The sequence below is a fragment of the Apteryx rowi genome, unplaced genomic scaffold, assembly GCF_003343035.1.
Source record: "Apteryx rowi isolate R43461 unplaced genomic scaffold, aptRow1 scaffold_667, whole genome shotgun sequence".
Classification (NCBI taxonomy): domain Eukaryota; kingdom Metazoa; phylum Chordata; class Aves; order Apterygiformes; family Apterygidae; genus Apteryx; species Apteryx rowi.
The window spans coordinates 237,616-265,364 of NW_020450946.1; the positions used below are offsets into that span (position 1 = coordinate 237,616).

A 27,749-nucleotide genomic window follows, 5' to 3' on the forward strand; every position below is an offset into this window, starting at 1 on the left:
TTCAATATGCGGCAGCTAAAAAAAAAAAAAAAAGAAAAGAAAAAAAAAAGCAGAAGAAAGGCCAGAAAACACTATTTTCCCCACAAAAATCAAGAGTAGGGTGAAACAGTGAGAGCAAGAATACACTCCTGTTGCTGAAAAAGCAAGAGGGAGAGGCAGGGGGATTCTAATTTGGATACAAATCTTACTTCCTCCAGCTCTACAAACTAAGACCATACATACGCCACCCTGCTCAAGGTCCCTCAGTTCCCTTCCAAGCCAGCTGGCAGGGATGCAGTAACAAGCTCACGCTTTCTTTGTTGTATAATACAAATCAAACTGTAATTAGATTTTAAAAGGCCATAGCATTAGGACTGAGTTTTGACGAAAAGCTTTAGCTGTTTTTTTAACTTCATTTGAAACTCATTGGTATTTTACACTACATCAGACCTCCCACAAATTGGCTAATCTGGATGAGAAAATCATAATTAAGACACGTTCTTCTCATTCTGAGCAGCTCCCCTCTTCAGGTTGGCATAAACATTGCTTAAAGTAAGGCTCTTGGCTAAAAGCCTTTTGAAAAAGAGAAGGCAAATCCTTCTGGAGTACAGCCTTCCTCAACTGGATGCATGAAGATTTATTAAGTAGATGTAAAGGTATTTAAAAGACTGGAAGCCACATTAGAAAACTGAAAAAGTGCAACAGATTAAAAATGCAAAACTTCAAAAATTGAATTAAAAATTATTTTTTTCCTTCAAAGTACTACTGAGTTTCCATTGTGCAATGGAAGACTAATCAGGTACCCTTATACTGTTATGTCAGTGATTAGAATCTGGAAAGATAATTTAATTGCTGGTTACAGAATAGCAATGCATTGAAAGTTTATGAAATACTGTCCTAGGAATTGCATCATACCTCAAAGAGCTCTATTACTATTTAATAAGCATTCAGCTCTTGAAAGAAATTGTGAAAGCAAAGTAAAAAGGGAGCAAATGCTACTAGACTGTCATCCATATGAGAATTTTGCATAGTATTTTCACTTATAAGATATTATTAGACTACTCCTATAGTCTTTGCTACAGGATAGCTACAGTATTCTTTTCCCCTGCACCTAAGATGTCCACTGTGCTTTTGGCAGAATCCCATAAATCCCTGAATAATTTTCCTCAGTTAATACAGTCATCATATTTTTAGTAAATGAGGACAGTATTAATCTTAAATCTTAATCTATCTTAAAAACAATAACATTGAATGCAGCAAAGTGGCTAAAATGAATGTTTATAAGCAGCAGGTCCAAGTCCTATTCATTGAAGCAACCTTCTACCATTCCAGCTGCATGCAGCTGCTTTATGGCTGGCCATCAGAGAATTCTGTTCAGGTAATCTCAGACAGCATACACACGATCATACTCCAAATGAAACCCAGACATTGTTTGCATTTTGTGACCAAAATTACAGTTGTCTCCATTTACAAGAGGGAAGAAGCAAATCTAATGCAAGTGACAGCAATATCCAAAACCTCTCAATAAATACTAAAAGACACGACACAACAATGCATGAAGGACAGCAAGTTCTCCCCTACAAGCAGTTAATTTCAACATAATCTGCTACAGAATTTCTTGAGTTTTCAACCTGAAGCATTTAACCCTGGTTACTGCTAAAAACAGGACAATAGTTCAAACAAAAATTGGAACTGCTACATAAGCATAAAAAACATGGTATCAGTTTGAGATCAAATTTTCCCCAGTGGAAACAAATATGTCATGTAATATTGTATTTAAAACAAAAATTACACAGTTGAGGCACTTCAATAATAACAGTAGCTTGTTAGTAGTTTTAAGCCGTAATTATTAAATAGTACAAAAGGATTCTTTTAACAAAATACCTTGCAAAGCAATGCCACATATACTAGCAACAATTAACGTTAAACACTGCCTGAAATCATGATTTAGTAAATGAAATGGAAAATGGATATTTGTCAGCGTTAATAAGGAGGCTCTTTGATCATAAATGTTACTTTTCTGGTTATAGTGGTTGAATGTAATGCTGGTTGGGAAGATTTCTCATTCTTTTTTGCATATGAGCTCAAATACAATATTTTTTTTTCCCTTTTATGCTGCTTTGAGTTACATAGCCTTATTTTAGCTTCTATATCTAGCAGATGAATAGAAATTTGCTTTGCAATGACAAAATCATCTCTTTGTATACATATCTTCAAACTTAGTCTATACCCTCAGTCTTCAGAAAACCAGGCACAGGAACCTGATTGTTCCCACTAGATAAAAATGAACTATAACATTAACTGTGGCCAGTAATATTGCACTTATTCTTAAGCGGGGGGGGAACCCAAACTTACAATACATGAAGAAATTCCAAACTACTCTCACAGTCTTTTATTACAGTATCTTGGATTATTTTTTAAGTATTAATCAGGCTTGCATTTGTAGATTTATAAGTAAGATTTCATTATAATATTTCTGGCAATAAATGTTGATCATCCTATGTTGACCAACCTAAATAATTAGTCATTTGAGGATGCTTAAATTTGTAACTTAAATCCTAAACCAAAATACTTCCTGTCTAGCAATAGGTTTAAATAATACATTTATTTTTAAGGAATTGCATAGGACAAGGAAAGCTTGTTTTAAACAGCAGTTAATTTATCTCAGTATCCTTCAGGTTTAAAAGCAGATGTTCTAGTTTTGATTAGGGTAGTTTTCTTTTAAGAAGAACTCAGGCTGTCGATGAAACTTTACCCAAGAAAGCTTAAAAAAAAAAAAAAAAATTCTCAAGATTTTGAGTACATGATTATTTTAAATGCCACATTCTGTTATGGAACTTGTAAGCCTATAATGGGGAAAAAATATACAAGTCTCAGCAGCAAAACTTTTTTTTTTTAAACAGTAACAATGAACTAAGTAATTAGTGTCTATATAGTTATATATAAGGAGAATCAAAAATTTTCAGCATGAGAACTTATAACAGGAAACTGATGATATAAATACATAACTGTATTTAAAGAGAAAAAATTAAATGCGGATCAGCAATCTAGTTATGTTGGAATATGATCAGGGCTGACTTTTACCTTACCTTATTTCCTCCAACTCCCAAATCTTATTTTGTCCTTTTAAGTTTCTCATAGTCAGTTGCTAGTTGTAAAACCTTGATGATATCAATTTGCTATATTTATGTTCTATTATGATCACTGCAATAACTAATACTTAAACGGTGTAACTGCTTTCCCAGTATCAGGAGCTTTGCAGAAATAATCTGTTATCCCTTGGTAGTAGGTGTTTACATCACTGTTTGTTGAAAGTAAGGTGCTACTCATTTTGCTTATGTATTAAAAGTTTCAGCAACTGCACACTCAAGTAAAGAGAAACTAAATTTTAAAGGCATAATTAATTAGGAATTTCCACAGTTGATACAGAATGTATGAATAATTTAACTTTCACATGCAATTCACCCTAGTTTTCCTTAATTAAACAAACTACAGTGTATGAATTTGTTAGACTGGAATACATTTACACAAATAAAATTGTTTAACACTTGACAAATAATACAATATTTCAACTGATCAATCTGTTCCAACACCAAGTTTGTACTAAATATATAAAAAAAATTAAATACAGCTTGAAGTAAATGAAATAGCGTTTATCCAATACTCTAATTGGACAATAAAATATCCACCAATGGAGTAAGGAGTAATGGAGTATACCCAAGTATATTGTGACCAGCGTTTATGAATGAACTACGATCAAAATGAGATAATTTAGCAATTAAAGGGAGATTGCCAAAATATCATCCTAATATGTTATTCATCTCATTTCTCCCAAATAAATAAACATGAAAAAACACCACTATTAAAAGTACTGACTAATTTTGACTAATATTGACTAAGATCTAATTTTTCAATAGTTAGCAATGACTAAGTACTCATTATAACTACATTAGCTGTGTCAGATGCTTGACATTGAATACAAACAGGAATCAAGTGGATCCAGAGATACGGAGTTGCTTTCTATTGGTACTGTTCCTCGCATTTTTGAGAAACTGCATGCCAAATAACAGCTAATAAACTTACGAGCATTCTCGTAACAGTTCAATCATGCAAGTTCTATTCTATGTGAGTCTTCTTAATTTTGAGTATACTTTGCACAGTTCTAACTCATTTTGTTTCTACAAAAGCTAGGTTCAATGAAAAATTTGATGAGATAAACTTGATGGGACTCACCTCCAATTTGTCAGTGGATTAAATATGCTTTGGGTGTTTCAAAAGGGTCTCAATTAAGACTTCCCATTTTAAAAAGAAAAAAAAGAAAAAGATGAATCATCTTGAACACAGTTACTATGAATGCACAAACAGAGATGTGCAGTTGCTCTGATGGACTTTTGACACCCTGAACTTAAACTAGTCAATTCATTGAAATAGATCTAGGATACACTGGCATAAAACAGGTAAGGGCAGTTAGAAAGTTGTCAGATTGGAATGATTTTTATGCTTACACACTTGAAAAATTAGAGTTGTCTAAGCACAATTTCTTGTTTAAAATCAGACAACAAAAGGAGGTACATAATTGTAAAAAAGAAAATTTTCTTCAAAAAGAAAATTAGCATGCTAAGTCTGATATCCACTCTTCTAATTAACCATTCTGAAACAAGGATATAAAATAATTCATAAAAAGGAAATTAAGTTTAAAGGAATAAAGAAGAAAACATGAGGCAGGAGAGCAGAAGCTTTTCCTAACAGAAATAAAGTTATTTTTTCCATACTGCACAGATATAATTTAGAGGAATGAAGGCATCAAAACTGGAAAAAAATATACAGGCCAAAAGATAAACAAGTCTGAAATGACTCATAAAAAAGAGACTTTAAGGGAAAATAAGTGTCAGAAGAAAGAGTACAAGGGTACATAAAAAAAAGAATTTTTTAAAAGGTGAAGAAATAAATGTGAGGTCTCTGGCACACACCTGAAACAGAGGTGGGCAAGGGATATTACCACATCCATAAATACCTTTAACTGTTCAGCAAAAAGATACAATGCCGTCTATGAAAGTGCCTTTTCTGAATTCTCCAATTTTCACAGTGTTCTGTAATTTTAAACCCTGCTGTGCCCTGTGAAGTCTCCTGGAATGTCATTTATAAATTTAGTTGCAGGTACAGTAGATAACTTTTTTTTAACACCTATTTTTCATTATTAGTATTCTGCGTCCTCTATGTCTGCACCTAAAACCAACCTAAATATTTTCTCAGAAGATGGTATTTAACAGGATGTAAGTCATATACTAGTTTTGTAAGAAAATATACATTTTTTAATACTCTAGCCACAAAAAGCACATACCTCCAAAACCTGTTTTCAGTCTCTTGCAGAACACCTTTTTCTGAATCATAAATGTACAGAGTGAAATATAAAGTTTTAGATGGAATATTTCTTTTTTATCACAATTATTCTGAGAACAGTAGTTTTCACACTAAGAAATGATATATAGGGAAACAAAGAGCTTACTATAAAGCACTATAGCAAAAATGTAACATTGACTTAACTGTCAAATGCCATCAGAGGTTTTCTTTGAGTCACTCTAACCTTTTTGCTGGTGTTCACTAATTAAACAATTAAAATAGCACAGCTTTCATTCAGGAGTTCTTTATCACTGGTGTTGTAGTCCTAAGCAGTATCACTCATAGCATCACATGAGAGTCTGAAGAGTCTGAAACAACAACTGTAAGTCTCCAGTTTCCATTAAGGAAAACCAACACAACAGCATTACCATTTTCAAATTTGAGACATTTATGAATAATCCTATGTGAATTAGATATTCAAATCCCATTTAAAATACTAGAGAAAATACATTAAAATTGCCCAGATTATTTCCAGTTTCAACGCATGGCAAAACTGAAATAGCTGTTAAACTAATTCAGCTCAGCTGGTGTGCAAGCACAGAAGTAGTTTTGCTTAGCCTACTTCAGTCATTCAGAGACAGAATAGGAAAAATGGCAAAATGGTATGTATTTTCCCTGTTTACATGACACACCAATCATCCCTAAATCTCCAGTGCTGGCTGAAGAGGAGGAACTGTGTTTCACAATCCAACTTCCTGGTAACAGGAAATTTCAACTGACCAGCTCTGTTATGGCTGGAATACACTCAGTATGGTTGAGTCCATATTTTCAACCCTCCTTCCCCAATCCAAACTGAAGGTAAGGTGAAATTACTTAAAATCTAATTGAAACAGAACAGGCTACAGCTATGCTTTTTTTTCCACTAAAAGCCTACTGAAACACGACAGTGTGTAAGAAAAGGAGAACAGTAACTTTTCCCTTAAACTTAGATAGAGATAATTGGGGGAAAAAAAATCTCAGAAAAGCATAAATAATTTCTTCCCTTTAAGTACCAAGACCACAAATTTGTTGCAACGAACATATCAAGGTATATTCACCTTGCAGCCAGAAGTAAATCCATCAGTCACCAGTAATTTGGAAATACCCTTTCCCAGTTTCTCTGAAATGGAGATAAACTTTGCAGACAGAATAATATGAAATTAAAGTTGAACTATAGTTTGAAGGAAAAACATGATTCCTCATGCTGTAAATCATTTTAAGTTCTAAATAAAGGCACTAGACAAATTTTTGGATGCTAAGGTCCATCACTATAGCATTGCTTTCAAGAGCTATCCTTCCAAATAGAGAAATTGCTGTCTTCATCAAAGCAGGATAAAGACTAAATACTAAAGTAACAAGACACAGGGAATACTTCCTTGAGAGAAACGTCTTCAGGACAGAATACAAAATTTAATGGTCATATGACCAGCTAGCACTATAGGAAGCATGGCCAATTCACCCTGCCACTTTGACTGTCAGTGCTTCCAAGAGCTTGTTCTCCTAGGTATCCAACTGCAGGATTGCTTCTTGAAATTACTTTAGGAAATGAATGTTCCTGCAAGGCAAGCATTGCTTATGTACATTAAAAGCACAATACTAGGATCTTCTAGAATAGGTAGCTTTCTCTCTTGGATCAATTGTGTTCATTCCAAATATGCCAACTTTGACACCTTCCTATTGTCAGCATGAACAGGTCCTGTTCATAGACCTGCATAGAGATGTGCATTTCAGATTTCTCTCATCTGCCCTTGGGTTTCAGCCATTGTGAGCCCTTACAATATGGCCAGCTGATGGATCACATGCAGTAGGTCTAGAAAATGGAAATGGACAGGCTCCCATATCAACAATAAAACAGAGGCTGAGGAGGTTAGAGAGGACAAGCGGCCCAGTTCCTTCTTTTCTCAGATGCTGGGAAGGACCAACATTAGAGGTAGAATTATACTCCCCAGTAACCTTCCCAACAGCCTCATGTTGTCAACACCGGAAGAGGAGGAAAGAAGGAAGGTGGAGGCAGAGGGGAGGCAGAGAATGGCTGAGTATATGTATCATGTAAGTGAGATTAGAAATGAGTGGGGAAATAGGAGAAGGACTAAAAACAGAGAAAGAAGGGGCAAAGTCCATTAGTGCAGGGGATAAGGAAGGAGGAGGAGCCTTAGGAAAGGAGCAGACCAGAAACGTTACCCATATCTCAGTCACGAGAGCACGGTCATCTTTGCCCTATGCACACCAGCCATCCGAAGTCCAGATCAGTGCCACGTGGCATCATCACTATAGGATGAAGTCTCCTTAGAAGTCCCAGTCCTTGGACAAAATCACTTTGAGAGTAGTGAGAAGGGGTGATAATTATGATTAACTTTCCTTTTCTCAATCCTTACTAGTCTTCTATTCACTCTTAACTGCTGTCCTCCCTTCTTTGGAATACAACTGACATTCGGCCATCAAGACCACAGCTCTCCAAAGATTCTATATCCTTCTCAGCCACCCACATTCCCACTTTTTTCTGGAACCTCTTCTGTCATCATTACCAAACTCAATCTTGCCATCATCAACAGCAAGGACAAAATGAATTATCTTGTCTCCTGTTCTTGGAATGGCAAAAGTCTGATGCCAGCTCTGCTCCAAGATATTCTCTTTTCACCATATGAAGTTTAGCATGCAAACACTAGGGCTAGTATTTACTTATTCAGTCATTTATTTAAATAATATTGAGATTCCTAAGATATTGTTTGAATCTAAAATTGAAAGTTTTAAGATACAATGTGAAATATCATGAGGCTCAATACAACCCTGAAAGCAATTAACTACCTAAAGCAGAGGGGAAAGAGGGCTACAACAGTTAGGACAAGTGATTTTAAAACTAAAAGAAAGAGGAAAAAACAAAAGGATCCATAAACATAATATCATGCAACATGACCATAAACACATTACCTAACATTCTTTATTCAAAAACTGATGATAATGAAAAGGAGCTTTAAAATAATTAGAAAAATATAAACAACTTAATTAGCCTCTGTAATATTTTTAGATAAAAAGTATTTTGACAAATGATTGATCTCACAGTTGCCATCTACAAAAAGCTACTACTGAAAAAAATAAATAAATCAATTATTTAAGTCCTCCTAAGCACAAAACAGCACAAAAGCTGTTTTAAATGGGGGGCAGTGAAAATGAGACAATGGTAATCCATAACTTTTTGATTTTCAAATGGGGGAATAAGAACCCTTTACAAAAAAAAAAAAAAAAATTATATTAAATTTCTATCGGTTTTATTGTTAAAATTGCATATAACATAGCTCCGTGGTTTTCAAGAGGCTGTATAAAATTCTTGCAAATCTGACTATGCCATTTTGATTAATTGTCAAGTAACAGAGGATAGATGGTTAAAGGTCAGTTCTGTACCCTTAAAGCTTGGACCATTAAGGAGGATAAAAATTAATGTGTGACTAATTAAAATACATGTGGAAAAAAATTTAAGCATTACCAACATGCAGCTCTAGATTTCTTGCAATAGTTTATTCAGCCTTAACATGGTTTTTACCATACTAAAGTTTATTTAGCATTACTTAATTATTTATTTTTATGATTCAGAATAAGAAAGTTGACAAAAAACTCTGATTTACAATAACTTTTGTTTTAGCAATAGACACACCTGCATTAGAGATTCTTCTAATATATAATCTGCTTCCTCCACATTTTGTTTCACATATAAAATATTTTTGTATCTTGTGGTGATAACAGCTTCCTAAAAAGTGGGTCAGGCAACCATTCTGCAAGGTGATAAAGAAACTACAATGCAGTCTCTCACTGAGTAATTCCTCATATTCCAGTTACTTTTCTGGATTCAGATAGAACATACAGAATTAACAGAATCTTAGATAAAAGAAGAAACTTAAAAATTTCCTTAAATGTGTCTCCGTATATGGGAGATGTTCCTCTACAGCCTAATGTTAAAAAAGCTGTATTGATATAAACTCAAAACAAACTGTTTAGAATCCAGTTTAAACTGGTGTGTACAAAACAGTTTGTTCTCCTGAATATAATGGAAAACAATAAGCTGGCAGACGATGAGTGGTTCCTCTATGAGTACAAGCAAATTTATGTGTATTATGTGCAATTTTTGAGATACATATGAAGCACTCACCAAAATTATGAGTACATCAAAAATCAGTGTTTGTACAATTCTACTTAAAGGCAAAATTGTATGATCAATCTAACATTACAGAAAATTCTCATTCTTATATTCCATACTAAGAATGTTTTAAGGTTTTGAAGCATCATCTCCAAAACCAAGAGGCACAATCAAGTATGCATTCCATATGAATGCATGTGATATATGTACGCAATATATAAAGAAAACAAAATTAACAGGCAATAGTAATCAGAATAAAAATAGAAACTCAAAAAACAGTCCTCAGAACCACGAGGGATGAAACTGTATCCCAAAATCTCAAGTTTACCCTTTCCTACCTTTACTTAAGTACACTTAATAAAGTTCTTTTCTTCATAATTTGAAACTTCATAATTTAAATGATACTTTTAACAGCTAACCAGTGAAAAAATCCCCAAATATCAATAGCCACTGAAATAAATAGATGAAATGTCATCACTAACAGCAATGATTGTACTTAAATTACCATGCAGTTTAATTCCAGGTAGGTGTCATAACATGACCTACTGGCATTTCTCAGAAATTTCTCTGCATCATTATGTACTCATCTATAAATGTTTCCTTCAGTATAAGCTTCCTTTCCAAAATAAAATCATTGTACAAAACTAATTCATTTTTAATCACAACTTTTTTGAACAATTGGAATATTGTTAAGTAAAATAAGCACAAAGCCTTTAAAAAAATATATATATAGAAAGACATTCCCTAAACAAAAGAGGGGAATAGAAACAAAGGATTTCAATTAAAAAAATTTTGTTTAGCACTTTGTTTCAGCACTTAAAAGAATAGATATCAACTGCCAAAAGAAAAAGCAAGTCTATTTCAAAAGAAAAGATTGCACCACACCAACTATACAGTTTTGTGGAAAAGAAGAACTCACTTAATTTCTAAAAAGGGTTGATGGTGGCAAAAATGTGTAAAATGGCAATTAGAATTTTCCAATAGCAATGCAGTACAACTTCAAATACGACTATGTGGTAAATCAAAGAAATAGCAGAGGAAAACAACGGTCCAGGTCTTAGTGAAACATCAAATGCTATTGTCTGCTGATAGACCAAACATCAGAAGTCTTATCAGATAAACAAGTCATCGTAAAAATTAAGCTCCTATGCAGGGTGCTAGATCCCAGACACTATTTTTTTAAAAAAAGTTAAGGTGAATATACATATGTCTATTTGACTGCAAAAAAAAGACATATTTGCATCTGCTTCCTTCCGGTCTAAATATGAAAGGCATTATAATACTAAAGCTGTGTTTATGCAATTTTATGGTTGCAACAATGCACACAAGTCAAAAAAAAATTCAAAGTTACGCTTCCCAAAGCAATTTTAACTAGTTACATTTTGTATGCAAAGAAGTTAAAGTACAGTATGTTACTCTGCCTCTTAAAATATTACAAATACCAAAGTAGGAACATGGGAATCATAACTCTAATTTTACCAGCTTGCATGAGTATTAGATCTCAAAGAGACCATTGCATTAAACATCCAAATGACTTTAGCAATTTGTTTATTTCATTTATGAACCTGCTGCTGCCCCTTTACTGTCTCTGGTCGTTGTAGTAACACATAGAAACAACATTAAGAATGTGAAAATACCACATGCTCTGCTCTGTCTTTTTTTTTTTATACTAATTTTATTTAGATGAATCACAGAATTTTTACTTTTTTACAGAAGAATAAATGTGACAACATTGCATTGCCATCTATTAGTTCAATGCTAACATTAAAACAGACTCTGAATTCTGGTTCCAGTGATTAGAATCACTGATTACCACTCCCCTTCAAGTTTTCCATTTGTAGTATTACCCAACTAAATACCACTTTTCTTCCTCAGATCCATGATGAAGAAAGTTAGAATCCTGTGTGATTAGCTCAAAACACAATTCACTTCAGAGTACCAACCCAATTCAGGGAAAACATTTGTATGGGCTTTACGCCCTTACTTTGTCTTTGAAAATGTTTGTATCAATATAGTCAAAAAAAAAAAAAAAAGATCGAAAATATTTTTAACTGAGATATTTTTGTGGCAAAAAACACCCTGAGGTAACAGAGTTGTCACCCTTCCTTGAGGAAGAAAAGAATGAGAAAAGAATAGCAACCACTTCTTTGCCAGTGAACAGTAGGAAACTGTTCATAATGGATGGAAGCCCTGGGCATATGAAGGAATATTATTTACTGAAGAAAGTCAAAAACCGATTATTACAAAGCCAGAGTGCTACCTCATAAATTTGGAAAACAGATAACTTGCATCAGAAAAAGGAATATGAGTGATAAAAATTGAGAGATTCTTTGATTCAAAAGAAGTAACACTATTAAAGGTTAAATGTGTTATCATGAGATTAAGTCTCATTTACACCTTTCTGCTTTTCTCACCTGCCACTTGAACAAGGAATCTGTGGTTTATTCTTTCAATCCACACTCTGTATCTACCAGAAAAGCTTATATGCTTGCATATGCATTTTCCAGCTATTTAAAAAACACCTGCAATAATTAAAACTGGATCAAAGTAATCTACTTGTATCTTCTTACACAAACAATTCAAGTTGTTTTCGGGTCATATAGATAGCAGTAGGAAAGTTCTGGACTGTGACTAGGATTAGATAACTTTATACATATTAATATTTGCAATTGAAAAAGAATTGATCAGATGACAGCAATGAAATAAGGAGCTTCTAGCTTTCATTATCTATACAAGAAGAAAGGTTTCAGAGAATGAAGTAAAATTTGTTTCTAATAAGCAAAAAGGCTAGCTCTGTATTCCCCAGTTTTGTCATCTATTTTAAGATTCTAAGGATTTTTTTTAATTTACATTTTGATACTTTCCATTCTTCTCTGAGAAACACAGATGTTAAAAAAAGTCCACAAAAATGCAGAAAGCTCTTGGAAACATGTGACTGACACGGTGACTGACCTATGAAGCCTTCAATCAGTTTGCTAATCTCACAGAAAACTATTTTATTTACAAGGGAGCATTCAGAAATATGTGGCTAGGAGAAAGTGGTAAGACAGGTTCCCACAGCAGTAAGGTTTACATCAGCTTAACTGTTAAATCATACCCTCAACTTCTGCCTCTGTTGTACTGGTACAACTGTTTGCATGGAACTGATCTATTGAAAGAAGACCTGGAGAAGAGCTGGATCAGCAGGAAATACTTAAAAGCTGAGACTAACAATGTAAAATGGTCTATATAATCACCAATTCAAAATCGGCCAGAACTCCTTCCAGTACCTGCAAAGTCACAGAGCCTTTATAATCCAAAAAGAGTAACTGGCTTAGCTGACAAAGTCAAATTGAGCACAATAACCTCATAAAAAAGAAAAAGTCTGTTTACCTAAATATTACCTTATTTGAAGATTTGACTGGCAGTTTGGCTCTATTACCTCCAAACCAGCTTTTGAGAATGCCACAAATGCCAGAAGCCCATTAATTAGTAAATGTAAAGGTGCATGAGATAATACATGTTCACATAAATAACCCATTAGACCCACCTCATGAGGCATTTGTTTTTGATATTAGATTCAAACATTAAAATAAAGAATTTTCTTATAACAGGAATAAAGTCAATGCAAACCTAGTGCTTGGGAAGCCACAATCAGTTCCGTTAAAAGTCTTAGCCTGAGAGTTCCCGAAGCTAATCCAGAATCACCAGTACAGTCTGCTTTTAAACTTCTCAAGTCAACAGCACAAATAGCCAGCTGTTTCCGCTGGAAAAAGAACTGGACATCTGTACTCTGTAGCTGCCAAATTTACCCAGTGTGTGGCCACAGGTATTGACCTTAGTGTTTTAGGAGCCAAAGAAGAAAGACAAAAGAAATAGGCGTTAAAAGCTCTACTAACAGACGCAGTCCAATATTCAAGTTTCATGAAAGTAATTTTAACTGTCAGCTCTTAGAAGCACAACTCACTTTTCTTCTGATTTGATTCTGGTTATACCCAGAAGACAACAAGAGGAAGTATCTGAGTCTTTCTACAAAGTAAATTAAAGGTTATGACTCTTTCATCTGACATTTTTGAAAACTGTTGAATCCGACTTCCTCAAAAAGGTATAATATAGTCAGAGATTTGCAAACCTCAGTAACATTCCCACTACTTAAATGCTTCTGCTTAAATAGAATCATGAAAATATTAAAAAATAACATCCACTAATTCTATTGTCTAGAGTTTACAATGATGTGATCAGCTTTAGCCAACAAATAGTAATACTCCATACATCAGAACGTTTTTAATTATTATATTTATAATATAGCTAGCAAACATTTCTTTCTTTGAGTAAGGTGGTTGCACAGATACACAAGAAAAAACAAACAAAGAAAAAGGAAAAAAAAGATTACCACAAGTTCTGGAAGTACTAGAGCCAGGAATTCAATACAGATATGGAATGGACATGCTTTACTACAGCAACCCTTACATACAAATGGGAAGGAATGTAGCAGTTACTAAACCATCCAGGGCAGCAAAAAACTGAAGCAAAGCTGAATTAACAATGAGAAGCTTTTGAAAGGTTTTAAGTCTATAATATTTAGTTTGTCCTGCTGAACTGGAAGACTGAAAACTAGAATGAAAAATTTATGAAACATGTATTTAATGAAGAGTCTTTATGTTTATGATGGAAGAAATTCTAATTACATTGTCTAGCATCCATCACACTTTCCAGATTTTTACTTTGCAACACTCAAACTATTCCACTCATAGCTGTCAGCTAATACTTTACAAATAATCAGCCATAACTACTGCAAAACATGTTGACTCATACTGTTAACACACATTTACTGTGCAATGTGATTTTAATCTGTTCTGTGAGGTAGGTGAGTGATTTGACTGAGAATGATGTACGTATGTGAAAACAGACTATTAAAAATATATTCCTGCTAATGTTGAAATAAGACTGTAATCTGAAGACTCTAGAAATTCTTTAAATTCAAAAGGCTTTGGAGCAGGCTTCTAGATACTTAGAGGATTTGATGGATATAAGTATATGCTACACAAAACTCCCCTGAAAGCAATAAGACACTGCGAGAAAGAAACAATATTACCTGAAGCATCTTATAATCATCTTGATGTGAAATGACTTTTTCTTTTTTTTCTTTTTTTTCCTTCAAGAAATCCATTTCTAGAATACTATATTTCTCCAGTAAATATTCTAATTCCTGTAAGGATTATAAAATAAAATACAGGAAGTTAAACCTTTGTGAATTGTGAAAACACAAATTCAGGTAAACCTTCCATCTAGTTTCATTTCTGAAGACTAAGACATTTCCTATCTTAATATAAAGTATATCTCAACATAGAAAAACCTAAAAAATATTAGAGAAATTCAAATATTCATCAGTAAAGTACCTTTCCAAAACAAACAAACAAGCAAAAAATGTATCATGTTTGACAACTGTATACAATAAATTCATACTATTTCTCAAAAAAAACTATACCCTGGATCCACAGAAGTCATCACAATAAAAAAAAATACGATGGAGCTGAACTATCTACAATGCACTCTCTCTCCATTATTATCTTCAGCAGAGATGAAGGGTCTTGCCAGAAAAGCCTGATTGCAGTCTTTAAATTGAGATATGTTTGAGAAGTACAAGCTATTTTAAATAAAATATTTCCATATTTTTAATGGTTTGTTTTGTTATTTTAAATTTTAAGAATATATTAAACATCCTTTAAAAATTTTTTTTCACTAAAAAGGCACAATTCCCAATATAGTCATGCCCAAAATGACTATAACTTTGAGATACTCTGCACTCTTTTAGCTGCTCGCAAAGAGGCAGCCTAGTACACCCAACATGAACCAAGAGAGAGGAAGGAGAGTAACACTACTGGCCAAAAAAATCCAAAATTATTTGCTGTCCAAAGAGCTAAAGGCCTTTTGTTATTTTTTTAAGTGGCTGTTACCCCTACCAAACTCATTCCTACTATACATAAGCCACTATCAATTATTTCCACAGCCACGCAGACAGTTTAGAAAGAGATGACCTGCTGGTCTGCTGTACAGCTATTCAAACAAAGGCATAACTGAGGGGGTCATGAGAAGGACAGAAGGAGCAGGTCTGCTTAATTCAACCCTGCTCTTTGAAGAAATAGTAAAACCAGTTCTTGAGACTCGAATTCTTAGATTCATCTGTAAAGACAGGTACAGATTTTGCAACCATTCTTCATTCAGAGCCTAGCTCTCAATCTCCTCTTACAGCCTGTACTCATGCTTGCCTTACAGCTTTCCTCTATACTCTTCGCTCATCCCAAAATCAATCCATTACAGACCTTCCTGTCCTTGACTTTAGCAAATCATCCTCATCCTCATTTTCATTTCTAACAAGCCAATTCCTCCTTCTCTACCACACCTTGATAGCTATCAAGGAATACCATTAAGAATAGAAGAAATAAAGCTTTCTTTCCCTTACTCTCCAGAGCCTTCAGCGACCAATTCAGACACATAATTACAGACAAAGTCCTGCCGGATGCTGTACTCTACCATATTCATTACAGAAGGAATATTAAGAATTTAGTTACCAGACCCTCCCCCCAAAAGCATGTATTACATGTTATGTTCACGAAGACAGCCAAAGGCACCTTCAACTTCAGTGACCACACACTCACTTTCAAAACATGGGGGAACCACTACATCTTCTAACCACATTGGCTGTATGCTAAAGAAACTTTGTCTCTCTCTTCATTCTCCCCCCCGCACACACACACTGTTAGGAGTAGGCCAAATCATTTTTCATGAAACATGAGAAAAATTCAGCCCGAAACAGACACCTAACATGAAAATTTTCTATTTTGGCTAAATTTAGCTAATGTCTATGAAGTTTGGCTAATTTCTATGAAAAAGCATTGCAAATCTCACATGAATACAACTGCCAAATCCCACTATATCTAAATTTGGTGTAAATATCAAACATTTTTCTATTAGAAAAGTAGTCATACCTTTTTAATAACTTTTTCTTCTTCAGCAGTGCCAAGTTTAATTCCTAAACTTGCAACAGTTTCTTGAAGGTTATTCTTTGATTCTTTTGTTCTCTGTATCTCAGCATCATCCAAAGCAATGGTTGACGTGACTAAAGACTTGTCTTCAGTTAGATTCAGAGAGGCAACTGGAATATCTACTTGAATCTAATTCACAAGAGAAACAAAACGGTAAAGAAAATGTTAAAGGGAATATAACATTCCAAGCAAGTTAAATTTCATTTCCAGATGAAATTACAGAATTTAAGAACTGTAAACTCTAAGATTACTTATTTGTAACCACAATTCTCTGGCCATGCATGTTCTTACATGTAGGATGGTGATGGCCAAAAACAATCTCTAACAATGGAACTGTAGCTAGTAATTCTTGATACATTCACATCCATCCTTCCAATGTCCTTTACTGCTTTTCAAGAACACTTTAGGAGAAGGCTTTAAGAGGCAGAATGACACAGATTCCTCAGTTTCCACTGCTTCCTGAGGTCAAAATACTCAAAAAGGTGAAAGGAGATGGCAGTGAAACAGAATAACTCATCTGAAAGCACTACACTTACAAGAAAATAACCTTAAACTCTCTTTGGATTAGTCACTTCATGTTTTTACCCATTACAGACTGCAAAACCCTGGAAAGGGAAAGTAATTGAAAGTGATTCTAATTAAAAGCTGAATACAAAATTTTTCTGTTAAAATAAACATCTGATCCTAAGCTAGATCAATAGAATAAAAGTAATTGGGACATGTCTACAACATTTAGCTAATGCTGTTCTAGTGAACTGTAGAAGTACAAAAACTGAAACTGAGGCTTCTTGAATACACAACCCAAAATGGATGGGACATAAACGATCAAGCCTATGCTTTCAGCAAAGTATAAAGATAAATTATGAGAGATTTAAAATATTTTGTTCTATAATTCTCAGAAGCCAAAGCTCTTAAAAAAAAATAATAACAACTTGTTTGTTTATATAACAGAGAAGTAACTTCAAAGGAAAAAAAATGGTAAATTAAATTTTTCTGCCATTTTTTGCAACAAGTCTTCTGCAAATCAACAGCATTTGAGAGTTGAAAGAGTGGTAGAACAAACATCTCAATGTGTTTATCAAGACAGATTTGACTAATTTGATTTAATCCACGCCCTTACACCTTTTATTCCCAGCAAATGCTCACATAATGGATTGGCTTTTTGATTACTAAATGAGTATCTGTGGATTCGAACAAAAACACCCAGCTATCTGAGACTTCTTGAGTGTACATGTATACACAAGATCCAGTAGACAAAGCAGACAAAAAGCAAGCAGTAACCTGTGCTCTGAATTCCCCTTCCGTGAGAAGCAAAGGGAAGCTATATGTTCTAATTCTACTTCTGAGTACCGCTCTTATCTTGAGTCTGGCACTGTCAATAATGATGATGGAGTCTGAAAAGAGGCTCTGGAGATACAGTTACTGAAGAATATGGCTAACATTCTCCTCTAACAGGTCGAAGCGTATTTTGTGTTCACCATATTTCCTCAGTTATTTTCATTTAGCTTTATCCAAAAGTACAAAGGCTGTTCTCCATTACAAAACAATGTTAAATGACTTTTTGCTCATCTCAACACCCCCTCTCCCTTGGAAATGTTTGCTAATGTTGTATTCTTTAGTTTGCATTATTTTCTGTATTAAAATTGGTGAAAATTTTGTGTTTATGGAACTATGGGTCAGTCAGTACCTGGCTAGAACAAGATATGAGAAAGACTGAAGCATAGCCTGTAATAAAATTTGGACATACAATTATTCAGAAGTAGAAAAGCATATTGCCTATTTTCAGTAAGATTATCTAACTGAACGACATCTTAAACAACTTAAAAGCAATATACCTAAGCCTTAGTATTCTGGAATATCTAAAGTGCTCTTCCCAGAGAAAACAGATAAAAATGTAATGTTGCTGGCCTAGCTCAAACAGAAATGATACCAATTATTCACATTTCACTGTTAACAGAAATCAAAAAAGGACAGGATCTACTGTGGCTGAAGACAAGCAGATGTTGATCATCCTCACAGTAAAAAAAAAAAAAAAAAAAAAAAAAGATCTGCTTATCAAAATATTGTCAGAGAAGGAGAGGAAGAACTTTCAATATGGAAAAAGACCCTGACTGTTATCAGTCAAAACAAATAAAAAAAATAAAATAAAAACTAAGCAAAAAGCCTTTTTGATTCTTATGAATTCCTAAGCATTGTTTGCATTTGGGTTTATTTCTCCACTTTTTATAGGCTTCCTCCAGAACACTTGGCTGGGGAAAAAAAAAATACAAAAGAGTACCTAAATCACTACTAAAATTAAAATACTGGAGTTGTACTAGTCACACTTTTTGGAACTGTGAACATGCAGAGGCTGTTCAGTTTAATCAAAGCAAGTATTTTGCCCAAGATGTCTAAATAGCTCTAGCAAAAAATAAATAAAATAAACTTTATTCTGAAATATATAGCTTTTAAAAAGTCAGATTATGTAAATCTGACTTAATTGCAAATTACAACTTTCACTGAGTAGCCCAAGGACTTGATGGGACTAGTTGAAGAAAGATAACTCAGCAATAATAACCTAGTAAGTGCTGGAAACGTGAGGGTCACAATCCAGCCCAAAGTATTGACTGAGTCAGAAAAAAACAAGAGGATTTTCCAATTCAAGTATATACTATTCTGCATCCTGAAACAAGGAACTTTGCAGTCAATAAAATTGCTCAAAAAATAAACAGTCAGTGGCAATAAACATTCAGTTCCATGGGAGGCTAAATCAATTTAACTTCTGTCTACAGCAGTCTTGCATTTTTTTGCTGATCTCCATTTAGAAATTCCTTTCTCTCCCTTGCCCATCTGCTTATGTGGTAAAAATAAGTCCCCACTCTCCTACCCTCTACTTCCCCCCCGCCTTAAAAACCCCAAATATCAGTTCCCAGAACTATTGCAACCGCAAGGAGAGATGGAGCATACACAACTAGGACTGCAGCAGACCAGGAGGAAAAACAAAACCCGACAAAACCCGACAAAACCCGACAAAACCCGACAAAACCCGACAAAACCCGACAAAACCCGACAAAACCCGACAAAACCCGACNACAAAACCCGACAAAACCCGACAAAACCCGACAAAACCCGACAAAACCCGACAAAACCCGACAAAACCCGACAAAACCCGACAAAACCCGACTTAGACTGTCATGGAAGTCCACCTTTGAAAAGTAAAAAAGAAAAGTAAGAAAAAAATGTAAAAAAGAAAATTAATTTAATTAAAATTAAAGATTTTGTAATTCTAAAATGTCTTGAGAAAACATACAAGTATGAGACCTTTACAACTATAACCTTTGCAGGTTTAATAGCAATAAGTTTTCTTAGAGACCTTTCCTGCTGCTGTCTCCTACTTTCATGCCTTACTGTATCAGCACGCCTTTAACATATTAATCATCCTTTAACACACTTCTCTCTCTTACAGTTCATATGAAAGTAATATGGTGTCTTACAGTTATTACAGGATTTATGCATTATTTGCTTACATGTTCCACACTCCTAACAAATTAAAATGTACTGCACTTCAAAGTCGAAATCACAGAAATCATTCAAGGCCCAGCTTTCGCTCTTACAAGGCAAAGTAACCTAGATTTGGTAAGAAAAGGTACAATGCTGTAGTATTTAATACATCAAGTTCTCATAATAAAACAGAGGAACTGTGGTTTTACCTGTTCTTTAAGAACAGCTGTGTTTAAAACACTGTTGGCTGTTTGAACAGCTGTTGCCATGTTATCACTTGATAAAATGAATGAATCAGAAGAAACAAGGCAGGAAGAAGGCATGGAGTGCTCCAGAAGAACATCAGGAGAAACATTTTGAGATGCATGAACTTCAGATACTAATGCAAGAAATAAAAACAGAAGAACAAAACATGATATGCAAAAGCATTCAAAAATTAATCAACTCTGTATCCGAAAATCTAAATCTAGCAAAACCAGCGTATCAACAAGTATAAATAGGCTACTGTAAAGTTATCCACCTTTCACAATCTAATCTCACTAAAGAATAAGTCTATACAAAGTTAACATATCTCTGAATACCATCAACTTAAGGATATTCAAAGTTGTACAGGGGGTAGTCGCACTAAATTCACTTTGTAACTTACAAAGGTTTCATAAGACAACTGCCATCAAAAGCAGCAGTCCTCCCACTCACAGCCTTTCAGCTTCAGCACAATCTTTAATCAGTCTAAGACAACTGTAAACCCATACTTGTATGGTCCTAAATTTCTGAAAATTTTAAGGTTAAAAAAATCCTCACTGTGTCTTAGAAGACATTTATATAAAACAGCTTACCAAAAAACATGATAAAAGCAGTTAGTTTCTCACTTTATAACAGAGATCAAAAGATAACAAAAGAAGTAACTCTATAGCTAATAAAACAACATAAATGCAATTAATATTGGAGTGAGAGCTCTTCCACACCTAAACACCATACCAAAACAGTTTATTTGAAAAGCTTTTGGGACTACATGTTCAACAGTAGAAACCTGACATTTCTGACAGCAAGAGCCTTTCTGCTAGAGATAATTACTTCTATACCACCAAAAAGACTATCCAATTATGTTTTTTTTAAAAAAAGCAGCTCACATTGCCATTACAGATATGGTAAATTGCTGAAGATTCCACTATCCCTGAGCAAGCTTCAGCATTTCAATGTTACTGTTTCATAGACTGCACAAGTACACAAACACAGAGCAAACAAGCTTATATATTGGCCTAACAGCATTCAAAAGGACATGCTAATCTTTGAATCCACTTGCTTTGTGTCCCATTCCCTTTATATCCAAGTTCTGGGATTCAGGGTAATGTGGAGGAGAATGAAAACCTCATCTAACAAAGAGAGGAAACAAAATGAACCAGAAGACAGAGACAAAAATATGAGGATGCTAAGTGCAGCAAAGATGGATTTGGACACAAGGAAAAAAAATAACAGCTGAGTAGAAAATGGAAGCTTGGATGAAAAGCCTGGAGGATGGTATTTTAGCAAACAGAACAGGAACAAATTGAGATAACCAGGGCAAAACAAAACAGGACTGGGACACCACAGCACCTCAACAGTAAACTCTTCTCCAGAATCTGAAATGGGACTTTTTAGGCTTCTCTTACCTACCAGAAGTTACCTGTAGAACCCACTGACAAAGTATCCTGTTTGTCTTTTCCCTCCCCTTCCAAATGCCTGTTCACAAAGAAAAGGCAGCTTCATATAGCCATTACCTGCTCTGTTATTACAAATGAGAGAAATGGCGACAGGGAGGAAGAGCTGTTTAGTTAAAAAGACCAATATTTATTACACTTGTAAAGTGTTCAAAGCAGAGAAATATGATAGGACTTCTAACACATGCTCTTTGTCAAGTAAATTCACTAATGAAGTGCCCCAAATAAGCTATAAAGCCTCATTTTTACAAAGATGCTATCCCTTAATACACTGAATTTCAGTTTGAGTTCACCAATCCCTGGAAAACCAACCAAAATAACTAAAATAACCAGGTAATTCTGACTAAGCAGACAAGCTATTTCTCTTAATAGAAGTGTTAAGTCACAAGAAAATACCTACCTTGACACAGATCCTCAGGGAGTTATTGTTCATCCTTTGGTGATGATCACTGTAGTATAGGCATAGTTCATACACAATTAATTTATAACTAAAAGTCATATAAAGTGAGACTGGGTTACAGATGGAGAATGCAGACTCACAGAGATTAAAGCCAAAAGGTATTCACTTATTTTGGGGTATCCAACACTAGACATAAGACTTAGTTTTTCTTAGAATATAGTTTTATGTGCAACCTTCCACAATCAAATTGAGCTGTCAATGATTTCAGTTATAGTAATGAATGGTTATCATTCTGAGGGAGAAGAAAAAAAAAAACAGAAACAAAAACACAAACTCTAAGTTGTCAAAATAAAGCCTAGGAAATGAGGAACAACAACTGATGACCACCTTGAACACTGTGATTTAAAATCATTTGACTAAACATATGATCTTGCAGAAGACCACAAGAACAGAAGGCAACTCTCCAAGTCATTTTTCAGCCATCTTAATTATAAAACCTTCCTTTCATTTTCAGCAAGATTAACAATTCATAAGTTAGACATTCCTAGAATTACATTTGCTATGTCTGTAATTCAAGTTCTATGCCCTCATTCATTCCTCTTGTGTATACACTACGTGAAATTTCATTATTATTTTAGTTCAGATCAAAATGCACTTATGCATAACCTTAGTTATCATAATGGAGAAGTTTCAGAACTGTGAATGAGATTCCCCTCTGATAAAACTAAACTAGAAGACTGTACTCCAATAGCTCATGGACATTCAAATCCAAGGGGCCAGGCTAGAGCTCGTCTGAAGTAAAACTCTTGAAACACATCTAGTATGGGTAATGACTCTACAGCACTCCTTTAAGGATCCTTTCCTACTCAGCTGCACAACCACCTGCTACGATAGAAACAGCCATTCTGATACAATCTTTAAGAACAAACTATTCTTCCACAGTATCTTGCCCTCATTCAATATAAATCCTCTAACTTCTTCAGTAAGTGAAGCAAGAGTCCTACAACTCTTGATGGATTTCCAAAGAAAAATGGTGCTGTTCATTAATCAAAGCTGCAGTACTATGAAGAAAAGCAGCACATACGCACTTAATTACAGGCTATATCAAAAGTCACATATCCAAGAAGGCTGAAATAAGATGCAGATATGAATTATAGCCAGAATTTTACTTAAAGAGATATCTGATCACTTCTGAAACCTTGACTTTCAAATATTAAAAATATTCTGTTATAGGTTTGTATATAAGAACTGACAAAACAGTTTGTTAATAGAAGCAGAGATAGTAACTTAGACTGCAGTCTTGGCTCGCTCATAGAAGAAAAATTCTGTATCTTTATCCTACTAACAAAGCTCAAACAATTTTTGAAAGTCACTGGGGGGGATCAGAGATTCTGAAAACAAAATCAAGTGCTTATACATGAACTGATAAATAAATATTTTGTAAGAGCCACATAGTTTTGAGCTTCAGAAGCAAGACATGAGATCTGAAATATACCAATGAAAAAATAAATGAGTAATATTTACTAATTGGATGTTATTTATACCCAGAAATTAAGAGATGATACGTCAGCAGGGCTCTGACATACAGAACAAACTACTAGCACCACAGTCGCTCAACATACAGGCTTCCCTTGTCACAGTTCACTGGCCCTTTAAATTTTACGGCACTTTAAACTGTATCACTGAGCACTTTAAAGTTAAAAGTAACCTTCAGATAGAGTGAAAGACTGTTTTTGTGTGTCAGTTTCAGTGAACTGTTTAAATCCCAATCCCACAGATGGCTGTTCAGGCACAGCTGAAGAGACAAGGCACTCTATCCTGAAAGGCAGCAATTTCTGTCACCCATAATGCCAGAGTCAGAGTATTGGGACCTACAGCCTGCATAATGCTGAATAAGCAACTTCAGGAAAAATAAACTGAAAATTACTGTATGTATAGACATCAACAAATACACATTTTCCAATACACAGCAAACTAGCACACAATGGAATATGTCAAATATAATTTAAATTAAATAAATCCCAAACACTCAATAAGCTTTTCCTATCATTGCCAGTGGAAAGCAATTGAAATTTATGAAAGAAAAACAAAATCCTTTCAAAAGTCTTCAACTTCTTTCCCAGCTAAACAAACAGTAACAGCTAACACATTTGATTCAAAATAGACAAAGTATTTTCTGTATTTTTACATTGTATTTAGCTCAATTAATCTCCATGTAAATGAACAGCTATTAGGAAGGTTTACACTGCTTAAAGAGTAAGTTGAGAGATACTTTAATAGGCATCAACATTACATCTAATATGCTTATAACAAATATTATAAAAGTCTCAGATGACATGCACAGCGTTCCGTAACGCTGTAGGAGTTTTACTGGTTTGCTTACCAATTTTCTCCCTTTCGAAAACACATTTAAGTCATTATATTTGTAGGTCACTGATTTCACAGGATTAGGATGCATTTTCACATCTGCGGGTGAATACAGACTTCAAAAATGAGCAAAAATGTATCACTGTATTGCTTCTAAAAGTATAACTAGAATTAGAACCAACTGGTAAAGGTCTACCCAACACTGAAGTTGATGGCAACTTCTCTATTGACTTCAGCTTGCACAAATGTCCTCTTGTCAACATGAAACACTTGACTGCTTCTCCACACATACCAGTTCTCAGCAGCAGTGCTAAAATATAGACAAGAAGAAATACCATTCTACTGTGTTTTCAAAATTAACTCTTAATATTTGCAGCAAAAAGCTCTTACCCACATTTTATTCTTCCAAAGGCAAACTATTCTAGAAAATAAATAATTATATATGCTATTCCAGCATCTGAGATCTTGATATTGAACATAATAGAAACCATATTTTTGATACTAACATTTAGGCATTTTCCTAGAAAAAAGCTTAACTTAATTGAATTTCACAGTTCAGTAAAATAATTACAATTGCATACACATCAATACAATCTCTCTCTCTGGCTGGAAAGAAAGAAAGATGTATTATTTAAAGCTATGCTTCAGAATTAATTAGGTATTTTTGACTTTATGTTAAGAGGGATCATTGATTTGAAAACAAAAAATGCTAACACATTCCAAAGATATGGCAATATCAGTCACAGAATCTCTAACATTTGATTAAATCAAGTGTTTAGAGTAATTATTTAAAATTGTGCCAGATCCACTCCTGCAAATTATTTAATAACTATTTCTCTTTTTCCTACCAACCAGTACAGGCCAAAATGTACTGCTATTCTTCCAAACGCGATAGCGCGCTTTTCTATAATCTATTCTACTGCAGGGAAAATCCTCAACCTGAATTATGCGTGTATGTCTCCATTACTGCACTTCTCTTCGAATTCAGCTTGCTAGTTGAAATGAAGAAAACGCATTTATGTGATTCCTTTTCCTATCCTACTCCTTCTATGTGGCTTTCACTGGCTCCTTAACAAGAGTAGCATGTCTATCATTGCAAAAATACCTCACCTTAAGAAGAAGTTATTTATTTATGAGACTGGAATAAAATACCTCAAATGTACCACAGCAAATGTCTTTTATGTAGATGTACCATCACTAAATTCTGGAATTTCTCACATAATTACAAAATATGTTTGATTTATCCATGTTCATGATGCCTGTTTGCATGTATCAGTGAGGACACTGTATCTTAATATTTTGTTCCATGAAACTCCAAGGTACTTCACAATTCACAGATCACACAACAGTCTGTTAACACCTTCCCCAACCCTCAAACACACACAATACCTGAACTGAGGCAACTGGTTTACAGAAAATTGCCAAAATATTCAGTTAATCTCACTGTCTTTTATACCAGTTAGCATCTGCAAAGAAGGGAGAAAGGAGGTGGTATGTAATCTAATAAGCATGCAGCACATATGTGTATGTATATTCTAGATATTCAAATCTTAAAAGATATTCCACTCAATTTCAAAGCAGAGTATTCCAGATAACAGCAATGTCAGCAAATGAAAAGCAAGACCATTCCACAGTTAATGGTATGCACCCATGTTTATCAACAAAAATCATTGAACCTCGCTCAATTATGACAAGAGACGGAAACCATTCCCTCAGACCTCCTGAGAGGTATCTTAATTTTCTACTACTTTATTTTTCATTTTTCTCCAAGTCAAGATGTTAGCATTCAGCAGAACCCAAAACATATCAGGAAAAGAAACAATTGATAACCATTTCAACACAACAGTTGAAAACAGCACCTTTCAAACTAAGCAGATGTCCGCTACATGTCTACAAACTAGCGCAAATTACCCCACCTCATATTGCTTAAACTTCAAAATATCTGCTCTTTCAATGTCACAAACAAAGAGACCATCAGAATACTGAATCATAACAGAAACGTGGAAAATAGGCTTTGCATTCACACAGTCCACCTGCATTCTCACAGAATGAAAGACTATTAAAACAACAAGGAGAAAAATCTTTTCCAGGAACTTGGAGGATGCTCTGTTATTTGAGCAGATGTTCAGAGAGCTCAGTATCAGACCAAACATAAAATGTGGCTAAATTAATACAAGAAGTAAACCAACAGCGTCAAAATTATACACGCTACCTCTGAATCCTCTTACGTAAAGCATATTGACACGACACAAAGAAAGCATAGAAAAGATTCCCAAAATAACTAAAAAGAGCTCCTCTGACACATCTTTGCTCCAGAAAGTACCAAAATAATATTTTAGCCCAAAATTAATAAATAAAACAATGCCAGGAAATATAGAAAGGAGGCCACATATAAAAAACACTAAATAATTTTTCTAATATATGTAACCAAATGATAAAAGTAAGCTTAAAAAAAAAAAAAGTTGTACTCTGTAAACAGCTAGATCAATGAAACTGGGAATTGTGATAGGGCTCCACATTAAGACACAAACTTAGGTGTCTAAGTGACCATTACAGACAATGGAAACTCATTCGGTACAAATGATAAACACAAAAAAGCTACTCGGGTCAGCTGAAGAGCTTTCCTGTTCATGAACTGAACTGACCAGATTTACATTAAACAAGTGAAGGTCATCTAGCTCACATAAAACACTGATATTAAGGTATTTACACTTTAGTGCTGGTTTCCATACAATTGTGTTCCTGTCCTCTAGTTCTTGTAGTTCCTTCGTCTTCCATGGCATTAGGTTGTAGCTACAACATTCAGCTTATAGCTCCTCTAAACTTGCAAACATGCTTAATGACCAGGTATCTTTTATAAAACAGAATGTACAGTGGCTGGATCCAACCTTCCTTTTATTTGGTGAAGCACTATGGCTATCATTACTCAGTTGCTGACTAGGGGGGAAAAAAACGAAACAAAAAAATCCCACGCATACACACACCCTGAAGAAATGTAATTACCGGAGACTAAACAACTTTCAAGTTTAGCTGAAACTAGCCAACATACTCAAAATCTATAATGGAGCAATAGGGTCTGAAAGCAACAGCATAAGCTTAATTTCCTCAGGAAACCAAGCTAAAAAATAAATAAATACTGCCACCTCATCTGCATTGTAACACCATCGCATCTCAGCTAACTCTTGCAAACGTAACTGTTCTGAATCCACAGAGTTTGGAATTCACTGAAAAAGCATCATTTGCCCTACCTCCCTCCCCTCCTCCCTCTCTCTCTCAAAAAAAAAAAAAAAAAA

At 34.5% G+C, this 27,749-nt stretch overlaps 1 protein-coding gene across 12 annotated transcripts in view; it reads right to left on the reverse strand.

Moving 5' to 3' along the window:
• CCDC91 (coiled-coil domain containing 91) overlaps positions 1 to 27,749 on the reverse strand; it is a 123,021-nt gene that overhangs the window by 62,286 nt on the left and 32,986 nt on the right. For 9 of the 12 annotated variants that reach the window (XR_003256579.1, XM_026085376.1, XM_026085372.1 and 6 more), the window contains 3 exons: positions 20,202 to 20,371; positions 16,456 to 16,641; positions 14,562 to 14,675 (listed from right to left, as the gene is read on the reverse strand). Coding sequence is in view for 11 of the 12 variants with exons in the window: in XM_026085376.1 (XP_025941161.1) it covers positions 14,562 to 14,675; positions 16,456 to 16,641; positions 20,202 to 20,371 (470 nt within the window). In the remaining variant the exon portion in view is untranslated. Of the gene's footprint in view, positions 1 to 14,561; positions 14,676 to 16,455; positions 16,642 to 20,201; positions 20,372 to 22,089; positions 22,139 to 24,472; positions 24,767 to 27,749 lie in introns of all 12 variants that reach the window. The other 3 variants (XM_026085379.1, XM_026085380.1, XM_026085381.1) reach the window with 3 other exon arrangements.